Source organism: Bactrocera dorsalis, chromosome 2, assembly GCF_023373825.1.
Source record: "Bactrocera dorsalis isolate Fly_Bdor chromosome 2, ASM2337382v1, whole genome shotgun sequence".
Taxonomy (NCBI): Eukaryota; Metazoa; Arthropoda; class Insecta; order Diptera; family Tephritidae; genus Bactrocera; species Bactrocera dorsalis.
In genome coordinates, this window is record NC_064304.1 from 37,655,430 (window position 1) to 37,679,642 (window position 24,213).

General features: G+C 34.2%; 1 protein-coding gene across 1 annotated transcript in view; it reads right to left on the reverse strand.

The window, feature by feature from the left end:
• LOC105226408 (all trans-polyprenyl-diphosphate synthase PDSS1) overlaps positions 1-24,213 on the reverse strand; it is a 79,733-nt gene that overhangs the window by 34,169 nt on the left and 21,351 nt on the right. The window contains exon 2 of the mRNA XM_011205269.4: positions 1,043-1,273. Coding sequence (XP_011203571.2) covers positions 1,043-1,273 — 231 coding nt within the window. The remainder of the gene's footprint in view (positions 1-1,042; positions 1,274-24,213) is intronic.

A 24,213-nucleotide genomic window follows, 5' to 3' on the forward strand; every position in this document is an offset into this window, starting at 1 on the left:
GTCGCTTTTATGCGCCAACTATTGCCGCGTTTGGCGGGTGTAAATGCGGATTCTTTTCACATTTACCCTTTTATTTGCAAGCATGTGCTTGCTCTTAGCTCACACACAACAATCATTAAATTTAGTTTAAAAAAATATTTTATGCATTCAATTTTAACAATTGACATTCGCATGACAATCGGGTGTTTTCCTAGATATGAGTAATTTTTATCAAGTCATGCCTTACTAACACCACCGAGTCATATTGAAAGTATAAAAGTTTTTCCTTAAACTTAAGCTTAAACTTAAACTTAAACCTAACTCAAACTCAAACTCAAACTCAAACTTAAACTTAAACTTAAGCTTAGACTTAGACTTAGACTTAGACTTAGACTTAGACTTAGACTTAGACTTAGACTTAGACTTAGACTTAGACTTAAACTTAAACTTAAACTTAAACTTAAACTTAAACTTAAACTTAAACTTAAACTTAAACTTAAACTTAAACTTAAACTTAAACTTAAACTTAAACTTAAACTTAAACTTAAACTTAAACTTAAACTTAAACTTAAACTTATACTTATACTTATACTAAATTAACTTAAACTTCGATTGACCGAATAGACCACGACCAGTACACGGTGAAAAATATAGCAGCCGCAGCTGACGTATCGAACGACTTGGCACATTTTACGTCGAGGTCTGAAATTTAACGCATACGAGTACAAAATACAGCTTGTGCAAGAACTGAAGCCGCTCGAGCTTCCCAAGCGACATCGCTTCGCTCTATAGGCTCTTGAAAAGTTCGAAGAAGATCCAAAGTTTTGTTTCGCGAAGAGGCCCATTTCTGGCATCGCATTTGAGACGAAAAGCTCCCTGAATAGATTCAAGAGCTGTCACTTCAAACAAAAAACAACGGTTTGGTGTCCTTATATGCTATACTAAAACTCACACTTAGACGCCTAATCATCGAAATGAAATTGCCATAAATCATTACATTATGTTACTATATATAACTGAGGTACATGTCTCTAGAAAGGGAGTGATTCATAACTACACTTACGTCTCTGACGTCATCGTAGAAATACTTCAGATCGTCTTCGAGTATGATGTACGGATCGATTTGGATCTCTCGCACGGGACCAGCCGGCTGTTGTGTGTGCACCGAGCTGTATTGGCGGCAATTTCTCGTTATTATTGTAGAATTTGAGCTTTTATTATTTACATTTGGGCTGCTTGTGGTTGTTGTGCTGGTGGGGCCACTGCTACTGCTGTTGCAAGCTGTATTTGTGTGCTGCGGAAAGAGTGAAGGAAGTCAAAAAATTAAAATTTGTATATAGTAACACAATATTTAAATATATAATACACATATATAATAATACACATACATACGTATGTAAGTAAGTGTGAAAATAATATGATGAATGCTAAATAAGGCTATTAGCAAATAAACAAATGTGACACGGGTGTTAAAAAGTTACGAAATTACTTTAATTTGCCGCAAATGTGAAAAGGTTAAATAATTTCATTTGCTGCAAGTAAACTCGACGGCATTGCGACAACAAGGAATTAGCAACACGCCAAGCCTGAAATTTGCAAGTGTGTACAACAAAAACAACAAAACTGCCGATTAAGAAATGACAAATCATCTTGGTGGAACCGTAAAAAGTCGGAAGATTTTGAAAAGACTAAAACAACAAAAAATCGCTTAAATATTACGATTTCGCAGCATTCACGCATACACACCCACAGCGCTTTTTGTTGCTACAACCGACGCGCAAAAGCGTGCCAAACTCATTGTAGTATTGCAAAGGTTTTTTTGTTGCTTTCGAAACACACAACTCCGCACAACAACAACAACACAAACAATCAGGGCCGCAGTTAAGTGTTGACGAATTAGGGAAATTAGTTTGGCATAGCGAGATTAATAACTGGAAAATTGCTCTGCGTCACACACCCAACGCAACACCCACCGCTACACCCATGCCTACCGATGTACACACATAGATATTTTGCCGCTAAGGGCATTGTGGTTGGCAATTTGACGCACATTCTCTTTGCGGTCTATACCAATACTATAGGCATAGAAAGGGTGATTCACTTCGAGGTTCCCTACTTTTTTTAAGAAAAAAACAAAGAAACTTCAAATTTAATGGGGAATGTTTCTCATCATTCGAAAGACCATTATTTGGCATTTATCTCAGATGATCTATCTGTTAAGTCTAATTTTCGATGCTATTTCCCTAGTTCGAGCATTTCGACTGGTAACCAGCGACTGACATTCGTGGTGGATCTTTTTGGGACTTTTCTAGAGCCCATAGCGTGAAGCAATGTCACTTGCGAATGTCGAGCGGCATCAGTTCTTACACAAGCTGTATTTTGTGCATTTTCCAACGCCAAGTCGTTCCATACGTCAGTCCGAGTTGCTGCGAACGGCGCCGAATCTACTCTCCACGGTCTTCCGGTACACACTCGACTACGGCTGCTATATTTTGCTGAGTAGGCCGATTGTGTTGTAAACGTTGTTCAGGTGAAAGTCTTTCCATGATGAAATGTCAAACAATACTTAAGCAAAATAACATGACAGCTTCACACGACTCACACGTGATCTGTCAGAAAACGGCTATCGAAAAAAGTACCTCTACTTGGATCACCCGTTATATATTGTAACGGGTGGGCCATCCAACGTTTTAAATTTGAATTATCTATATTTCGACATTGGAAACGTCAAATACCATTCGGAAACATTCAAATATTCAGCAAAAAGTCTAAAATTTACGAAATGGGTCGCTATTTACTAGAAGAAAACTGGGAAATATTGAAAACTTTTTTTTGAGTCTTATTTTACCGAAAAATCATCTTTTCGGACGAGGCTTATTTCCATCTCGATGGTTACGTTAACAAGCAGAATCGTCACATTTGGGGCAAAGAAAACCCGCACATAATCGTCGAGAAGCCAATGCACCCACCACGAATCACTGTATGGTGCGGACTTTGGTCTGGTGGAATCATCGGCCCATTTTTCTTCGAAAATGAAGAAGGCACCGCCGTAACCATCAATGGTAAGCGTTATCGCGCAATGTTAACCGAATTTTTCTTCAAGTAAATTGAAGAGGAAGACTTGGACAACATTTGGTTCCAGCAGGACGGCGCTACGTGCCATACAGCAAACGTTACACTCAATATTTTACGCCCTATCTTCGAAAATCGCATAATCCTCCCAGAAGCTGCGATTTAACTCCGTTGGACTATTTTCTGTGGGAAGCTGTTAAAGATAAATGTTACGCCAACTATCCAGAAACAATTCAAGATCTAAAGTACGAGATTCAAGCTGCTGTAGCTGCCATAAGGCCTGAAACCATCGAGAAAGTACTCCAAAATTGGTTTGATCGGATAAGCTAATGTAATGCCGTGGTGGTCATTTGTCCGAAATAGTTTTTCACAAATAAATTTCATTAAACAACCTTATAAATAAATGTTAAACCTTTGAAAAATAGCAAGCCCCTTTTTTTATTGACTTTTTAAATTTAAAATTTTATATGGCCCACCCTGTATATGCATGTTTTTATTTAAGAGCCACAGGACGGCCTTGAATCAAATTTGCCAATGTATTTACAGCTTAATGACGAATATATAAATATTTACGATGCTGGCGCGACTAAAGGTAGATCAAAGGGTTACTGAAATAATGTCAAATGTAAGATTGATGTAGTTCTAAATTGCTACATTATGGATAACAAATTATGGTAATCAATTCCATAGCGAAAATTCTCAATTTCCTTAAAAATTGGTCGCACTTCCACAATTTCGAACTGAATAAAGCTCCATATAAGCGCCTAACCTTAAATGATAAACAATCATTTATATGAAATTGATCCATTAAGCTTGTTCAATATTTATTGATTTTCAAAAGGTCAACGAAGAGCAGCCAACTTAGCATGAAGTACTAAGGTAAAGTACAACGTAAACTTAGACGTAGAGATACTTAATCTAATAGCTCGATTGAAAGAACACTAACACAATTTTTTGAATAGATTGCACAGAAAACCAGTAGAATATCAAGAGATTAATTTACAATAATTTTAAATGTCAGCAATGATCAATACATTATGATTAAGCTCAACGCAGAAAGTGTGTTGAGATAGTGGAACAGCTGTGCAACATATACAATTTTGCAATTAATAAAGAATTGTATAATACAACTTTTACTAGGATAATATGGCTAGATGTCAGATACGTTTCTTTTAATTCAAAACAAAAACTTGCCGAAAATAGAATTGTGACAGAATACACTCGACTGGCTATTGAACAAAATATATTTTTTTCGAGAGATCAAGTCATAAAAAAATTGAATTTGATTGATAGAACCAATGTTTTCTTCTTATTTCAATGGTGTATAACCTTTTTCGATCTTACCCATTAAGTTCGAGCTTCTAAAACAGACATTTTAAGGTTTCAAAGGCGCAAAGGTATTTTTGAAATATTTTTTTTTTTTTTTCAAAAACAAAAATTTAGTTTCCATACAATAACTGTAATATAAGTTTGACCGAAAAATATTAAATTCGCACTGTTTCTACTTCATTCACCGATTCACCTGTCAGTTAAAATTTTATAATTCGTTTGTCATTTCCATTCTGGTTATTGCATTTTTTATTGCAACCAATCAATGCGGTCACATTTATATGGCTGCTACCTGTAAAGGCATAATATTAGCAGGCTATTTGTCTGTCTGTGAGCCGCCATTAAATGCAGCAATCAATACAAATCAAAGTACTTGTGCGCGAATGAAATGAGGAAAACGCTACCAACAACAACAACAACAAATAAGAGCAACACAAATCGATTTCGGTTACAAAAACGGCGTCTGGGTCGCCCGTGATGCGCGGAATGCATGGTAACGACTTAATTTGCACCCACTTTGTTGATAATCAATGTTGCTATTACTGTTGTTGTTGTTATTAGAGGCATTTGCAGCAACTTGTATGGTGAGTTGCCAACAACTTGTTGTTTTTGCTATTAGCTGTTAGCATGGATTTTAAGGTTAACACACACACATACACTTGAATGTTTATTTGTTTTGCTCATCTTCTATGCATTTGTGAGTATGTATGTGTGTGTGTGCTCGCTCGTGTGCATGTGTTTATCACACTGCTTGGGCAACAAAATATCTCTGCTCGCTATGTATGCAACTAAACAAAAGCCCAATGAGCCTAACAATAGGTATTGCCAAAGTTTAGTCAACAACAACAACAACGACAACAACTCTAGATATTAATGGCAGCAATTTCATGTATTTTCCATTAATCAAAACGCCAAATGATGCAAGCTTTACAGTATCTATGCAAAGCATCGTGTTGTTGTTATTAGCTTTGTGGTTGTTGTTGTTGTTGTTAGCGCTTCTGTAGTGTATTTCGTTATTTTCTTTGTTGGCGTTGCATTCAGAAATTAGTTTATTTGTATTTGTTGTGTCAATAGCCCAGAGCGCGTGCACGCATGCGCAGCAGCCCAAGGGCAGGCGGCCAGGCAGTCAACAGGCAGCTACAAATGTACGCAATCCGTGTTAATTCATTCATCATTTACATTAGCTATAACATTGGCAATATTAGCATAGCAGCAGTGGCAGCAACAACAAGTTTGACGATCGCATAAAATATGTGACAACATCGTGATCACAGCAGCTGGAGTGTATATTTCTTCCTTAAATAAATATTTGCGCCTCCGATTCAAATTTGGGGGACTCTTACATAACTAACTACTTATACTTGTATGTATGTAATTGGATATGTTACAGATATTTGAAAGACCTTCATCTAGATGGTAAAAAACCAATTTCGGGATTTTAAATACTCATTTTCAGCCGAAAATTTCTGGATTTTTTTTTTATTATACTAAAATATATCATATATTTACAGAATCATTCGGGTATAGCAGACCATTCTCTGAAAATGTAATATTAATGTTTCATATGCTCATTTCCGTGAATCCGAAAATTTCGGGATTTTATATTTTATACTTATATGTATATCATTCAAATAAACACAAAAACAAAATGCAATGCACAAATCATTCTCGAAAAATTCATTTTCGGGATCCCGAAAATTTCGGGACTTATTTTTTCAACTGAATTATAGAAAAAAAAGAAAATAAAAAAAATTTTTGGGACCCCGAAAATTTCGGGACTTATTTTTAAACTCGATTATAGCCAATTACAAAATTTTATTAATTCCCAACTCATAAAACTGTACGCTCTCATCACGGAATCAATGTACATATATGTATATGTACATACGTACATACAATGTCTAAGACGTTTTTACTATTTTCTCCCGCTTTTTCTATGACTCTACACTATATCAGTACAAGCGTGGCCAAACTAGCATGCATATGTAGGTACATACATACATACACATGTATGTCCACACATTTAACGTTTGCCGAGACGCTAATCAAAAGGACCTTCATCACTACGCAAAGAGATCACAGTAAGTGTAGTGAACTCAATTAAGTTTTCTATTGCGTTGCACGCGCATACTCGCATACATATTTATACATACTTAAGTATGTGCCTCTGTATTACATGCTTAAATAGCAAATATTTAACTTTTAAATTTGGCAAGAGCAACATGATTAGTTGCACAAACATAAAAGACCTCTAAATTCCACTAAGATGCGAAAGAGAATACATATGTACATACAAGACCGTATTTACATATGGATAAATATTTATAGTTATGAACGTACATACATATGTATACAACGGTTGCAGTAGTTATTCATAGCTTTTATTTTCTGGAATATTCATAATTACTTGGCAACAATTTAATACTCCATAAAATTAAAAGCAAAATGTCATTATGTTTCTTTAGAAAATTTTCAATATTCGACATACAGAAAACAAAAAATATATATTTTATATTTACCTTTAACAAGAAAAATTGTGAACATTTTTTCGGGATCCCAAAAATTTCGGGATTTTTGCATAATTTTTAATTATTTTTAATTGACATACAGAAAACATATTTTAAATTTGATGTTACAAAAATTGAGAAAATTTTTTTCGGGATCCCGAAATTTTCGGGATTTTTAATGTTCTTTAATTACTTTTAACTTAGTCTTTACAATATAATTCGATTTTTTTTGTTTTTTTTTTTTCTCAGGACCCCGAAAATTTACTGTAATTTGATGTTTCTAATGGATCCCGAAAAGTTTCGGGATTTTTTAATACTCTTTTTCCTTTTAACTTGGACTTAACAATATAATTTTTCGGATTTTTTGTTTTTTTTTTTGCTTTTTTTTTCTCAGGATTCCGAAATTTTACTTTTAAAATAAATGCAAAATCACAATGAGCAGGCAAACTACGTGTTTGGGGACCCATATACATATGTATAAGAAATACAACTTTAATTTCATTATCATTTTCATCCCTTTTATGTTTGTCAATCTGGTATGTGCTTAAATCTCGCTTACTTGATTTATCATTTAGAGCGACCGGGTTCTTCCCACCAAGTAACTGAACTCGTGCAGTAAAAATCGGCTTAACTTACGCATAAGAATTATAACTACAAAGTGCCAACCAACCTTGACCGAAAGAAAGTCTGCACTTACATCTTATGTACATATGTAATTTTTGTATTACACATCGGCTTTTGGGTTTCATGTCTTTGATTTGTGGTATTTAGTGATTCAGAAGAAGCGGAAATGCGTGTATAGTATATGGTAAAAGGTTTACCATCTGCATGAATCAGTGTGTCTATGACTCACAACTTAAAGATAAAGTAACAGACCAAATATTTATGCGTAAGAAAGCGGTGAATGTTTACCGGCAAATTATAAACTCTTATGATATTATATATATAAAATGTGAAATCCAACAACTGAAGCTAATTAATTAATTTTACAGGAAAATGTGTAGTGAATGAATCTTTAAGGGGGACCACCGTTATGAGGCACCAACCCAGGTGTTAAGAGCAATTTAAAAATATACAAAAAAAAACATACTGTGATACTGGGAATTCTCAAAACTCAAACTAAGCCACTGCTGTCAAAGTAATTGAATTTTGACAAATAGAGGTCAGAAGTAGAATGACAAGCGTTTTTAAAGGCGTGATAACTTTGTGTATACGATATTAATAACTGAAATAGTTAAAAAGCAGTTGAATATAACTATGGGATGCAACGTTAGACCATTCTATTAATATATGTACATATGTATGTACATGCGATTTCGGGATTTTATATGATTTTTAGGAATCCCGACAGAGTTGAAATTTTTGTTTTTGTTCTTAATTATATTTAAAGAATAAAATTTTGGATATGACCACTCTACGAAAATTTGTTTTCGGGATTTTATATAATTTTTGCTTTATCCCGAAAATTGTTTGACTTTGGTTTTTGTTCTTAATCATAGCAAATCTATGTATGTACAAGAGCATCTCACGAGTAGTCGAGTTAGGGATTTTATATGATTTTTCGGGATATCGAAAATTTCGGGATTTATGTTTTCGTTCTTAATCCTATCAAGTAGAAGCTAATTTTTGCATATGACCACTTTACGAAAATTTAATTTCGGGATTTTATAAAATTTTTAGGGATCCCGAAAATTATGGGACTTTTTTTGTTTTCGTTCGCATACATATCAAGAAGAAACTAATCTATGTGTATGCTTAAGAACATCTCAGGAGTATTCGATTTCGGGATTTTATAAGATTTTTCGGGATCCCGAAAATTTCGGGATTTGTGTTTTAAATCTTAACCATATCAAAAAAAATTAATATATCTATGTGAAAGAGTATTTCAATATTTTCATTGCGTAAGTATCGAAATCACAAAGTGCTCTAAGTTGTAGCCGCAGTTTATACTTCGTTTAATAATCATTACATATTTGATAAGTTGCGGAGTATCATATAGAGTTTAAGTGATTTTACTAAGTTCACATGCAGAATGCTAAAAATCAACTTTCATAATTCAATTATCAAGTTTCCGCATTCAAAAGTCTGTCAAGTAAAAATCTCAGCAATTCGAAGAGTATTGCAGTAATTAATTACATATTTTTACACGTTTCCAATCAAAAAATGCTAAGAGTTTTTTTGTTCCACAAAATGCATACAACGAAATGCCATCTATATCTACACGTGACCCACACCGTGAATCGCAAAAAGTATGGGAAAAATTCCAAAAAAAAAAACCTTTACAGCAGCAGCTTTGCAAATCGTTGAAAAAGAGTTGCCTTCCATGTTCCATGCTTCCCCGTAACTGAGACAGGCAGTTTGTTGGTAACCACAAAAAAGCATTTCAACTGGAGAGCAACAAAGGTGCAGGGATGCCGAAGCGCATTCCATTGTAAATGCTTGTAAGACCGACCGGTTTTGGTCACATTTTCTGTTTTTGTAATTTTTAAATTTTGTTTCGGGATTTTTTTTTAATATTGTCTTTTGAATTTCGTTTTTTCGCTTTCTTTCCCTCTTTTTACAAAACAGGTCTGCAGAAATGTAGCGAATTTATTTCACAATCGCATTGTCCTTGGTATGAATGGTTCAGAGACCAGTGGCCATACCATGAACAGCATCTTTACGCATAATTGGTTTGAGCAACAACAAGAAAAACAACAGCAGCGCCGACAATGAAGAATAATGCCAAAGCAAAATTATAGCCCTATAATAGTTAAGTGTGTGGAATATACTCAAAAATACAATGGCAATCGCACCAAACCGCGACACTGAGGATAATTACAACAACACTAAATCATGTGGACACACACTTATACATGTATATGTGTGTGTACATAAAAATAACCGGCTTGTGTTCACATCAGAAAGGGGCAGGCTGGCAACTACTTGACCGCCACTGGCACCAACAAATAGGTCAAGCTAAAACAAAAATGGAGAAGCAGCGCAAGCTACAACATAAATTACAAGAAAGGCATAGGAGACGAAGTACAGCCTCAATAGCTGCAAAAGATGGAACGCAGCTGCGTGCGTGTGTGTGCTTTTGCATGTTTTCACACTGTCAACGTGCGTGAGCGTGAACGCGTGTGTCGAACATAATCGGCTGTCTACATACAAATTGTGGGTTGGCCAGTTGATTGTACCGCAAAATTTTCATCTTTCTGCTATTTGTTGTTATTTATTTATTATTTTAGCATTTGGTCAGTGTCAAGCGCTTTGACTTTGCGCGCGACACCAACTTGACTCTCTCTGTCTCATCACCAAACATAACATTGAACTCAGCTCAACTCAACTCCAGCCTACGACGACTTAACCTGACTTGACGTGACTTGACGCTTGTTGGCCAGTCGGCTGCTTGAGACGAGACGGGACGTGACTGAAGCGATTCGTCCTTGAGAACACAAAGGCCTATCAGTACACATATATATGTACATATATGAATGCTAGACAATGTATGTATGTAAATATATGGCTTCAAGTGAGACTGAAATTTTAGTATCCAGTCGCTAAGGCTCTGATGTATCGTAGTTGTCTTGCTATGTGGGGAAATTGTATCATTTATTTTTCTGGCGTTGGTTTAATAAAAGCTAATAATAAAACAATTCCCTTAATAACTCTAGCTCATATACGGCAGTAGACAAGAATTAAAAAATGTGTTCCAAACGTCCAGCCGAATCAACTTAGCGAAGTCTAACTTTATTAGAAACTAAGATATTGGCTTGGAGTCTAAACTAAGCTATTTGCGTTAAGTCTAAAAGTTATAAAGTAAAAACTGCCATATTCACACTTTTGTCGAATATAAATTCGGTTTCCGTCATGATCAACGTCAAATCCCGATCGCGGGGGAATGGTATACCTTATGAAGCTTCATGCTAATGAGAAATGTCTAAGTAAGTAAGCTCAAATGTGGTAAATATGATCTTTTAATAGACCAACTTATGGGTCACATAAAACTAGCTGATCAAATTTGACCCGGACTGGTCGATGCATATTTTTTGTTGAATTGATACAATCTTTTTTTGAAGAGCATTCAGTGGAGTTCGAAAGGCCATCGAAAACTTGCCTCATCACCCCGTTAATGAAGATAACATGGAAAAAGTTAAGGAAACAGTACTTGAAAATCGACATGTTGGTATCAGAGAGATAACAGAGGATCTTAACGTCTATTATGGATCAACTCAACAGATTTTGATTAATGTCTTGGGTATAATATGCATCAATGCTAAACGACCAACTTATGGGTCACATAAAACCACCTGATCTAATTTGACTCGGACTGGTCGATACAAAGATTTTGGTTAGATTGATATAACCTTTTTTGAATTGCATTCAGTAAAGGTCATGAAGTATCAAAAACTTACGTCATCCGACTCGTCAAATCAGGTTCTTTAATGAAGATTTAGAGAAACAGTGCTTAAAAATCTTGAAAGAGATAACAGAGGAACTCAACATCTACTATGGATCGACTCAATTCATATTGATTAATGTTTTAGGCATAAGTGTTTCAGTGCTAGAGTCGTCTAAAAGACCTTAATCTTTTGCAAAGACGAAGTCGAGTACGGAACCCTAAAGAGATACTGTTTTTTAGGCCATAAGAAATTTTTTAATTAAAATGTGTGAAAATTTTGTTTTTTGTCCGGTTCTGGGCTTTGATCAGAGGGTATATCGATGTGTTATCGGACCGAAAAAGAGTCTTACAAGCCAACTTGGAATGGCAGATGGAGCTTTCAAAAAATGTTTGGCATTGGCGACAGAGGGTCTGCAACTATTGGGAAAAAAGCTTACCACATCGGTGTGTCTGTAGATCTCCGGTTAGCCATCTTGTTTCAGTACCTAAACCGCCATCGTTACTATATTAAAAAATGTCTCTTCTTGGGCTTTTTTAAGCAATTCAACGTGATTTTCACTCGCACGCGCTTATTTTTTATATTTTCGTCTTCCTCTAATTGAATGGAAATTTCGATAATCGTCATTATTATGCTAACACGTTGCTTTCTGCTGGCGCGGCGGTGTCTTTCACAAGCTCACACGCGCATATATTTTGCTCTGTGTCTCTTATAATTTCCATTTTATCTTTGATTTTTTTATTTCTAACAAAGCCACTCAGTGACTAGTTGGCACTTAATCTTTAATCAATTCTTAGTTGACTCAATCCCTCTAGACTTGTAGATTAGCGTGCCGGTGGGTCGGCGTCTTTTGTCAAGCTTATAAATGACCGCTGGTTAATATGCTGAAATACACACACTTATTATTTTTTTGTATGCGTGGCTTTGTATTTCATTGGATTTTTTATTAAATAAGTTTTTTTCTGCTTGTAAACAATAGGCAGCGCAGCGCTCTAAGCGGTAAGCTGTGGTTCATTAATTATTTATGAGCGACTACTTAACAGATTGGCTTTTTTATCTGTTATTTTTTCACTTATCCACAGACAATGTGGCGACCTCACAAAATAGAAGCAACAAAAATTAAAATCTTCAAAGGAAAATATCAAAGCTTAACGTACTCTCGCTGCATGGCTTGAGGAAATTTTTTTTTTCGATTGATTGTTAGTTTGAAAACGTAACTTGCATATTAATTATAAATTTTGATAAAAAAAAGATAAGAAAAAAATTTGCTTTGAAGTGAAGTCAAGTTCTCAAAAAACAACTTTTGTGTAAAACTTTAGTTACTCGTGTCTTATTTGGTGCCTTTCATTTTGAAGTCAGTGTAGTTTGCTAGCATATTCAGTTCTAAGTTTGACACAAATCCGGCAGAGAAATGTTTTTCACTTGGGATGGAATAAAAAAATTGTCATAAGAATAAGGAAATATTATAGCTTCAGATGGACCATAGGAATAATTAATATTAATAATTGTACAAATTTTGAAAATAAAACTCACGAATATAGTTATAGAACCAATAGAAAATAGAAAATTCAAGAGAATATAAAAAATAATATTTCAAGTAAGTAAAAAACAGCTATTGACTTTCAATCATTGGCTCCTAACCATAACTGTACAATAAGCTACAATGGAAAGTTAATGAGAAGGTCTCAAACGTTTTGTTAGGCACTAAGCGCTTAGCCAGCTGATCTATGCTAACGATTTTATGAAATTTCCAAACGCAAAAAAACTAAAAATCAATATTAAAAGCAGTGGAAAATCAGTAATTACATCTGTACGTAGTAGATAATAACAAAAAGTAGTAGAAATAAAAAATGCAAACAGTAAAATCAGTAAAGTACAAAAGTGTCTATAGTAATGAGTACTTGGCCAAACAACAATAATAAAAACCTTTTAAAAAATATTGTATTTACAAAAAATTGACAGAAAAACAAGAGCTGAGAAGCGGCAGTTAGTAGTAAATAACAGTAAATGCAAAAAATAAGCATTTGTAGTTTATGGCAGCAGAAAAAATACGGCGCAGCGAATGGTGGAAAACGGAAGAGTAACAATAAAATAACACAAAATATGCGCAAATGTAGGAAATGGAGGAACAACAAAGCAAATAACGGAAAGTACTTTAAAATGTAGCAAAAGGTAAAATGAAAATATAAATAAAAATAGTAATAATGTAAAATATGTAAAATAAGAAAAAATAGAAATGCTAAAGAAAAGTAAACACAAATGTAGTTGTCACAAAACACGTTCAAGGTAGTAACTCCCAACCATAAGCTAAAAATAAATCCGCTAACTGGAAAATAGGAAGAAAATGCACTCGCAAATTTGTAACGCTTCGCTGATTTGGTGTATAACAAAAAAAAAACTTAGCTGCCACAATTTTCCATATATTTCATATTTTTTTTTTTTGTTTATTTTGCTTTCTCGTCTGCGCAACCTGTTCCTTACCAGCCGCACAACTTGTCAAAGTGGCAACACAGTAATTTGGCGATACTTTTCCGGCTAAATTGTACATATTTTTTAATAATTTTCACTTGTTTGCGAGTGTTTTGCTTAAAAATCGACTGTTACTAATGGGATATTTGCGCAGCTCTGGTCAGTTTACTGTTATTTCAAAATTTTGCTAACTTCATTTCATTATAGTTATGTTGTCTGACCCATTTTTTATTTTTTTTTTTAGCGTTTTTGTTAATATTTGCTATTTTTTTTAATATTTTTTTATTAATTTTAATACATTATTTTCGTCACTTCTTTGTTTTTGTTGGTTTTTTTTTTTCGTTTCTTTGCGCACGTTTGTTTGCTTGACATTCGTCAATTTGCTGGCTTTACGGTTAAAAGTTTAAGATTTGCTTAAGTGTTTACAATTCCTTGAGACAGTTCGTCAGCCGCCAACCCGCTGCGATGCATTCAACCGAATTTCAGCGCTCAATTACCTCGTTTTCAACAAATTCAACGTCTTCGCCCGCATTGTTGTCAACACTAACGTCGTTTGGAGTGTTTGTGTGGGTTGTTAGTGCTGGCTGTGCGCATGTATATATGTGTGTGTGGGCTGTGCGCGTTGGGTCAATGCATTTTGGAGGATTTCCAAACGACTATTGGGGCTTTTGCGACAACAAAAATGTATCATTGAAAATGAATTACTTTTGTCAGCAGTAAACTAATGACCCAATAGCCTCATGACTACCTATTAATATACAACAATAACTACTTTATATAACAAAAAGACAATAGCAAATTGGTTTAGAGTAAGAAAAAAAATATGCCAAAAATTGTGGCTAAAAAGTGGTGGCAAAAAAAGTTGTTCTATGAGTGTCATAGAAAAGTTGCAAAGAGGGATTTTTTTTGTGCATAAAAAGTCTTAAAAATTTAGAGGAGTAATAAATTAATGAATTAATTACAGTTATCACAATCCTCGCCATTTTGAGATTTTAAAACAATCAATAAAAATATAAAAAACAAAATAATAAAAAAATTTATAAAAAAAGAAAACATTAAAAACATAGTTAAAAAATGAAGAAATTAAAAAATATAATAAAAAACAAGAGAAAACGTTAATTTCGGTTACATCGAATCTTTAATACCCTACACAGGAGCATTTCTGATAGCATAAAGGGTATAAATAGATATTTATCTTGATGGCATGGCAGCTATAATACTTCGATCTGAACAATTTCTGTGGATATTACACCGTTGTCATGGACAATAATCCATACCGAATTTCGTGAGGATATCTTGTCAAATAAAAAAGTTTTCTATAGAAGACTTTGATTATGATCGGTCAGTTTGTATAGCAGCTAAGTGCTATAGTAGTCCGATATCAGCAGTTCTAACAAATAAGCAATCTCTTGGGAAGAAAATCAAGTGTGCGAAATCAATATCTCCAAGCCTGCTGGATTATTTCGCTTATAGACAGAGGGGAGACAAACATGAGTATGTATGGTGTATGCTGTAAAGGGTGAGAGGCGCCTGCTTCTGATTTTTAGAAACTTCGTGGCAAACTTAATATCTGCTATATATGTATAATATAAATATGCATAGAAAATGACATTTTTGAGGCAATTAATTTTTTAGCAATTTCTAATGAAAGAAAAAATTTGTTATGAGCTTAAAGAATAACTTATTTAAATTCGTTTTTTATTTTATTTTAATTTATTTCATTTTATTTTATTTTAATTTATTTCATTTTATTTTATTTTATTTTTTAATTTATTTTGTTTTATAAAATTATTTTTTTTTTTTTACTTTTTTTAATATAATTTTATATATTTTTTTAAACACACAAAATGACTTTTTTGAGGCAATTAAAAGCAGTAAGCATAAAAAATAAATAATTTAATTTCGTTTTTTTTATTTTATACAATTTTATTTTGTTTATAACATTTTATTTTATTTTATTTTATTTTATTTTATTTCATTTCATTTCATTTTATTTTATTTTATTTTATTTCATTTTATTTTATTTTATTTTATTTTATTTTATTTTATTTTATTTTATTTTATGGAATAAATTAAATTTAGTTTAAAATAATTTGTTTATATTTTTATTGTATTTTGTTTTATAATATTTCATTCGATTTTTTATTGTATTATATATTATATTAATAAATAATATATTTATTTATATTTCTTTAATTTTCTTTAATTCAATTATTTCCATAAATATTTTTATTCATAATGAAAATGTAAATATATGGCAAAAACTATTTAGTTTAGTGTCTTATTTGCTTTTAAGTACTTCTAAAAATGTAATATTTTTATAAAATATTGTTCACATAGTTTTTTTAAACTATTTTAAAATTTTAATATTTTTTATTTTATAAAACTTCGAATTTTGAACTTTTTTGTGTCATATGACCCACAGTGTTAAAAAAGATATCAAGCCACTTGCATAGAAAACAAAAAATCGTTACTGTATTTCACAGTTATGAGTGCTTTATTTTCATTTGTCTAATTTTTGCTTATTTTCGCAATTACTATTGTCATAGACGCTTTACCGCATATTCTGTTGTGCCACACCGCACTTCCCATTTATTTTCTTTATTAAACAAATTTGGACGGTTTTACTTTCACATTGACTTTCAGCAGCAGACAACAAAAAAACGAACAACAAAGTATTTTACTACCATAATCACACAGACATACATACATACCCACACACATACACTCACAAATACTACTCGCATTCAAATGTAGCGGCACTTTTGGCAATGTCTTTGAACTTCAAACTTCTTAATGACTGTGATTTTTTGCGAATGCCGCAAAGCAAATTATTTCGCTAATTTGTTTATTGCATTTCTTATTGTTCGCTGCAATGTAAACTTTAATGAAGTTATTGCTGCGTGAACTTTATTGTTATTTAAAAAAAAAAAAGCTAATCAGCGCGTGTCTCAAAGCTTAAACATAAATATATAATAATTTCTTCCTAAGAGTTCTAAAGCGACAGCCCAACAACAAAAACACCAAAAATCCCAAGTCACCAATTCACTTCGGTGGCTGCTCTGCGATCGATCACTAAGTCAACGCGCTAATCATCCCGTACTCGCTACTCCACACTCGTCACTCATCACTCGTCAGTTCGTCAGTCAGTTATTTAATTAGTCAATTTATGTGTGTTTGTGGTTAGTCACTTGCGCTTTCGTTTTGTCCATTCATTGATTCATTCATTTGTTATTCACTCATTCAGGCATTCAACGATCGATTACATAAGCGCCGCTGCGCTATCGGATGTAAACGGTTCGCTGCAATCGAATTGGGCAAACAAAGCCAAATTCAAATCCGTTGCCGATTTTATAATACGGTTGATAATAATGATGCTACTTTTGGTTATATATTTATTTATTGTTTTTTTTTTGTTTTTCATTTTTTGCACAGCATTTGTTTATACATAATTAGATATGTGCATATGTAAGTGTTGACGGCATTCAAACGTTTCGGTATGTGTGAAATAAGGTTTATATTCATGTTTTGAGTTTAATAGCTTTGAATAAATATTTGCGTAAGCCTTAAGTGATACCGATGTAATGATTTGGAAGTTTTCCATTGGAAATTTCATATATAATAGGTAGATGATATATATATGTACATATGTATACATTAAATATAAAATTTATTTTAGTCGTTAAAATATAAATTTAATTTGACTTAATTTGATTTTGATTTAATTCAGTTTAAATTAATTTCATTTAATATAATTTAAATTAACTTAATTTAATTTAAATTAAATAAAAACTGGAACGTCGCGTGATTTTGGAAACGACTTTGAAGCTTTCGGTAAAATAAAGCTTGCAAAGTGATTGACTGAATTCTAAATCATGAATTATCACCCAAAAAAATAATAAAAAGTGGAACGACTTGTGATTTTGGAAACAGCTTTAAAGCTTTCAGTAAAATAAAGCTTGCAAAGCTAACGACTGATTTCTAAATCAAGGATTATCACCCAAAAAATGAATAAAAGCTGGAACACCTTGTGATTTTGGAAACAGCTTTGAAGCTTTTGGTAAAGTAAAGCTTGCAAAACGACTGACTGATTTCTAAACCAAGGATTATCAAACCAACCAAGGAAAAAATTAATAAAAACTAGAACACCTCGTGATTTTGGAAACAGCTTTGAAGCTTTCGGTAAAATAAAGCTTGCAAAGCGACCGGCTGATTTTTAAATCAAGTATTATCTCCTGAAGAATAAATAGAAATTGGAACGGCACGTGATTTTGGAAACAGCTTTGAAGCTTTCGGTAAATAAAGCTTGCAAAGCGACTGACCGATTTCTTAATAAAGAATTATATCCCGAAAAATTAATAAAATCTGCAACGATACGTGATTTTGGAAACGACTTCGAAGCTTTTGAGAGCTTTTATGCATCCGAAGACGAATTAGAATGTTATGGCTCTAATTTTTTGGACACCTTTCTAAGAGATCGAACGAAACCCCCTAAATTTTTCAAAGAGTTAAAGGTTCCAGTCGGACATTCGTATATTCTAGAAGCATGTTCGCCAATAATTTGCACTTGAAGCTGCTTATCATATAAAAAGTGTAAGAATTTTGACTTCACTAAAAAAAAGCTCAAACGTAAGCTTTCGAAACGTCTACTTTTGCAAGGTCAGAACACTTTTTTCTCCAAGCAATCGGTACTCCCACTGCATTCAGGCATACGCTAAGGGTGCCTGCAGAGTGAACGCTTGAAGCAGAGCCGAGCGCATTTTCCCATTTACGCAACACGCGAATTTTCGCTCGACTCGGCTTTAAGCGCCCACTCTGCGCGCACCCTTACGCAAGAACATAAATTTTAAATTGGACAAATTTTAATCATCAAGAATGTTTGATGAATACTTTCTGCAGCATCAACAACAACAATAATCAGCTAATTATTCAAATTATGTGCTTGAAGAGCTTGTAAAAGCAATCTAATCAAGTAATTTTCCATAAAAATTCTTCATTGCCGTTTGTCGATTAACCAGTCGCTCAGTCAATAAAAATAGTATTTTATAATTTAAAATTGTAATCAAAATTAGTAAATAAATTTTGAAAATGTCCTCAGCAATCTAACAAATATTTTATGCTAATGATGTTTTGCTGCAAATAAAATACACGCTCACAAATACGTTTGAGCAATGTCAAATTTACATACGCCAAACCAGTCACAATAGCCACACAGTCTGCACGGCACTGGGAAACTCAAAGCGAGGAAATGCAATACGCTTATGAATTTGGAATGTGTTTCGGCAGCGATTCGGCTTTTTGTAAACAAGTTAATAATAGCGGCGGCTTTAATGGGCCGTCAATGGCAACCGGGTCATAAAAATGGCACAACCAAGACTGAAGAGGGACAACAAGCAAAAAAACAACAAAAACAAATGCAATCAAACTAAAAAAAAATAAAAAAATTAAAAAAAAATAATTAATTTTTTTTAAATACATATAAAAAATATTAAAAAAAAAACAATATAAATAAAAAAACGCTTGACACTTTGGGCGGCACGAAGGGTGTGCTCGTATGTGCATGTGTGTTAGTGGTGCACCTGAAATAAAACCCACTGTGGATGCTTAAACCCAAAAAAGTTAATAAAAAGTATAAAATATTACAACAAACACAAACGCATAGGCATTTCATAAACTCTGCGCCATATGCAAATGCGCAGGCGCGCACAAAGTGAAGATAAATAATGCATTGCAACCACAACTAATTCGACTGAAAGCGTTGAAAACGAAATGGAAGCGAGAAAAATCTAACTGAACTTGAAATGCACAATAAAATCGATGTGTAATCTAACGTGTGTATGTATAATATATGTGTGTGTGTGTATGAGTAAATATGGTTAAATTAGCATGACCATTATTAGATTAATGCAAGTGACCACACATCCCGAGCATTGATTAATGGCAACTGCGCCACACTGCACCAGCCGCAAAAACAACAACAATAACAACTGAATGAAGACGCTCCCAACTGGCCATTCAGGCTAATGTTCGGTTGATTAACGGCCGCGGCCGCAACCGCAGATGCTGAGATTGACTTGCAGCGCCGGTTGCTGATGCAATAACGGCATTGACGTTGACGTAGGTAAAGGCAAAGGCGAATGCAAAGAAGAGGCGAACCCGTTGCGGTTGAGCTGTGCTGAGTAGCACTGCGGCGCATTTCCCCAAAAACTTGTTGTTGATGCAACCAATTTGTCGGTGGCTGCAAGTGTGCGCACGCTGTTGTAATATGCAAAAACAATAACAAAAACAGAAAAATAAATAAAAAACATATCAGCATGTCCAAGCACGGAAAATGCAGACGACTTGCTACAAGAGCACCAGCTTTTGTTGTTATCGCTGTAATTATTATTTTTGTTGTTATTGTTGTTTTTATTTGTATTATCATCTAATGCAGCTGCCGCACATTGACCATGATCGGCCATGAATGACTTCAAAAACGCAATGTAAATGAATGCGTCACAAGGCTAGCGTCAAATGCTGGTGCTGCTGCAACATGTTGCTGGCTGCCTTAAATGTTGCGACAAGTCGTAAATGTTGCGATGAAGTTGTGCGTTGCCAAGGCGAATAGTGACAAGTGATAACGTTTGTGTACGTGAAGATGCGCATAATCTATTGTTATTTATGGCACTGTTGTTGTATTTGTTGTGGCTGTTATATGGCTGTGCGAAAGTAGCAAGGTGTTGCTATACTCTGTGGTAACTTACGCAATCGCTTGGTGACCAATAAAGAAAGTAACAAAAAGGTAAATTTAAGCTTAAGTTAAAATAAACAACAGCAACAAAAACAAGTTAGGCGAAGAAAAAAGAGCAAACAATGAAGCAGTAAAAGAAAAAAACAGAAAAGAGATGAATCAATGGGTTGATTGAATGAAAATGTTGCTGTTGTTGTTTTTACTGTTTGTGTGTGTGTGTGACAATTTTTTTTATTTTTCTTTGCTGCCAATAAGCAATTTTCAATTTAACCGCTTTTTATGCTGGCACTTTGTACATCTCTTTATGGCACTTCTTTCGCAATATTTTTCACTTTTTTCTTGTTTTGTTATGACATTGATTTTTCTTAGCGATTCTCACAAGCTTTGGTATCTCTTGCTTACTTTTATAAAAAAAAACAACAACAACAGCAATGTATTGAAATGAAAGGTGATGCAAATGTTGTCCTAAAGAAACCTGTTTAGGCATAAAGCAACAACAACCAGGCAACAGCATATATCTTCGTCAATTACAACAAACACAACAACAGCAGCAACAATAAATATAACAAAAGCAATGGCAACGACATCGTTATCTTGGAATTGGGTCAGCAAGTACACACAATCCAGTTCAAAAGGCGTTGCTCGAAACTGTTTTTTTTCTGCTTTTTCCCAAATTTATTAAAATTTTGGAATTTTGTAGCTTCTTATGCATAAAATGCATACATACACACACACATTTCTGTGGTATGTCTTGAACGCAAGCGGACAGGTGCAATGTGAAAGACGAGCCAGTGCATATGATTCACACACACAAACATACAGACATGGACATATGTATATGCCTTCATATACAAAATTATGCTGTTTGTTGCTTTGTGCACACTTTGGTATGCGCTTACCAGCTTTCAGCCAAATATAGTTTTACTGTTTCTCTTTGCGTTATTTTTACTTTTTTCAATTTTGTTACTCTTTTTAATTTTCAACTTTTTTTATGGCTTTTTTAACTTTTATTTTAATTTTAATATTTGTTGTTTTTATTTAACTGTTGCTTTGTTCATTTGGCTCACAATGTCGCTGCGTTGTCTTGCTGCGCATACGCATGCGCAACGGGTTCGAATTCGTCTGCATGCTCTTTTACAAGTATAGCTTATCTGTGCGTATGTGTGTCTGTCTGTGTGTGTGTGATTTGTTGGTTTTATATTTTCTGCGCGTACAATGCGGCGGCGAAAGTGGTAGAAACGTACATCGGCGCGCGATTCAAATGCGCAAATTCGAAAAGACAACATATGAAAAGAAAAGCAACAACAACAAACATAATAAAAAGCATAACAAACAGTTTGGCTTGTGCTGTGAGGCGAAATGTTGCCAACTCAATAAAGCCAAGGAATTTGTGTAATGAAATTATTTTTAAATATTCATAGATACCACACACACACACACGTATGTATGTGTATGTGTTTGTTTGCATGCCTGCACATTGCTAGGGAACCAGAAATACCTGCATACAATGCCTGCGGCACGCAATTTACAATTCGAATTGTTGTGTCTGTCCATTTTTGTTGGCATGCAAATCAGAACTCGCCTATTGCGTAATCAAATCAAAATCAGAAACAATGTTCACTTTGGCTGCACCGAAGGTATAGTACTCTTCACAGGTGAATTTCTTAAGGCATATAAAAAAACTACATCTTTATTTTGAATTGCTAGTTTGTATGGCAGCTTTATGGTTTAGAACTTCAATCTGAACAATTTGTTCGCAGTTTACACCGTTGCCTTTGGCAATAAACCATATTGAATTTCGTGAAAATATTTCATCAAATAAAAAAAATTTCCATACAAGAAATTGCGTTTGATTGTTCAGTTTGTATGGCAGCTATTTGCTACAATGTTCCGATATTGACGATTCCGACAACTAAACAGCTTCTTGAGGAGAAAAGCACGTGCGCAAATTTTCAGACCATTATCTTCAAAACTGCGAGACTTGTGCGCGTATATACAGGCGGTATTGCCTACAATCAGGCGCTTCCTCATGTTTTTCAGCTAATAATGCCTTTCAGCGAATGTTTAGGTAGCGAGCTCGGTTATTATTACTTTTGCAACCAACAACACGCAGTTTCGCATTCCAGCACACTGGCATTTTCATCTGTTTGCATTAAAACTTTTAATTCGCCTGCTTGGCGTGATAAGCGATCACTTCGACTGGCGTTTTTGACGCGCGACTTGTCTTCCTTGCATTATTCGCCGAGAGATGCTTGCATTATTTATTATATTCATATGTATATATATATGTGTATGTATGTATATTTATTAAGCATATAAATAAATACGTCTGTCATTTCACATGGATTTTAAAGGCAAAAAGTGAAAGTGTTGACAGTTTTGTGGGTTTTTGGTTTAGCAGCCAATTAAATGCAAAAACTCATTACAAACTAATTTTCCCACAATGTTTCGCGTCCAAAAATTATATTTATTACAAAATAAAATATAGTTGTGCTAATTCAGTTGTATGCATGTGTACAGGGCTATGTGAAATTTAGTGCATCAGTTGTAGAAATATACATGTTACATTTTATGTGAATCGGTGCTTATAAAGGGTGTTTAAGTAGTTGGTTTTGCATTACAATACATAATTTGGTATTTCATTTAAACTGCTAATATATTCAATGGAGGATGGAGTTATGTTTAGAAGTTCACGCAAGTGAGGAAAGTTCTCTGATCGCCATTCACTTGGGAGTGGCCAGAAACGATTCTTTTACATATGACTCAAGCAGCTCACGACTTCCGGTCTTTGACCAAGTATCCTCTGGGTAGCCTAAGAACATCCGTTTGAAGGCGAGCTAAAGTGAGAAGGCGAAACATCCCCTGCATAGGGTTGTGCACTGGGTTTGGGACCCGCCACGTAAAAAAAACACTCCCAATGAAAAATGAACAACAGCCTCGGATGAGAGTATTGCGGTTGTTAACTCGGCTATAATCACGTAAGCGGTGTCTACGCCAATTAAGAAGAAGAAGAATATATTCATAACATAAACTCAAAATCACAAGGTTAATATTATAAAAAAAAAACTCGATGGCGATGCTTTCTTTACGAGCCTGCTGTATTTCGCGATGCTTGGGAAAAAAATCGCTGGATTTTAACCTACTTTCGGACTAATTCAAACCGAGAAACAATCCACAATCAAAAACATGCTCGCTATCCAAAAAAAATCTATCAAAACTGCCAATATCGGAAAAAATATATGACGTTAGGTTAATCAGGAGATCCTTTTGTGAATCCAAAGATTTCTATTTCTTTGTGATATTTGGCAAATAAGGTGACTGGTCTTTAAACAGTGAGAAGTAACTTAAACCACTAATGGACGCTCACTTCACATTTCCACGAAAAAAAATACCCTTGGAGAGTTTCGGGAATGCTGTACAGCGTTCTCAGACCTTCTAGGTGAGTGCGGATTCTTTGAGCGTTCCAGGAGTTTATATCTGTGCTATTTCAATGCACGCTAAAGAACTGAGAACTGCCTTAGATAAGACCACATTCCCGGGCCTGGAGACAGGTTAAGTTGGCGTTCATACTAAATGTGGCAAAAAGCTCTCTTGTCACATCTAGTCACATTCAAGGGCTTCAGACCAATTAGTCTCTCCTCGTTTCAATATTCAAAGAATTGTTTTTGTTGTAAATAAAAAATTTAACACATTAGGTAGAAGTAATAGGCCTGCTCTTTCACACGAAATATAACGGTTCTTTTGT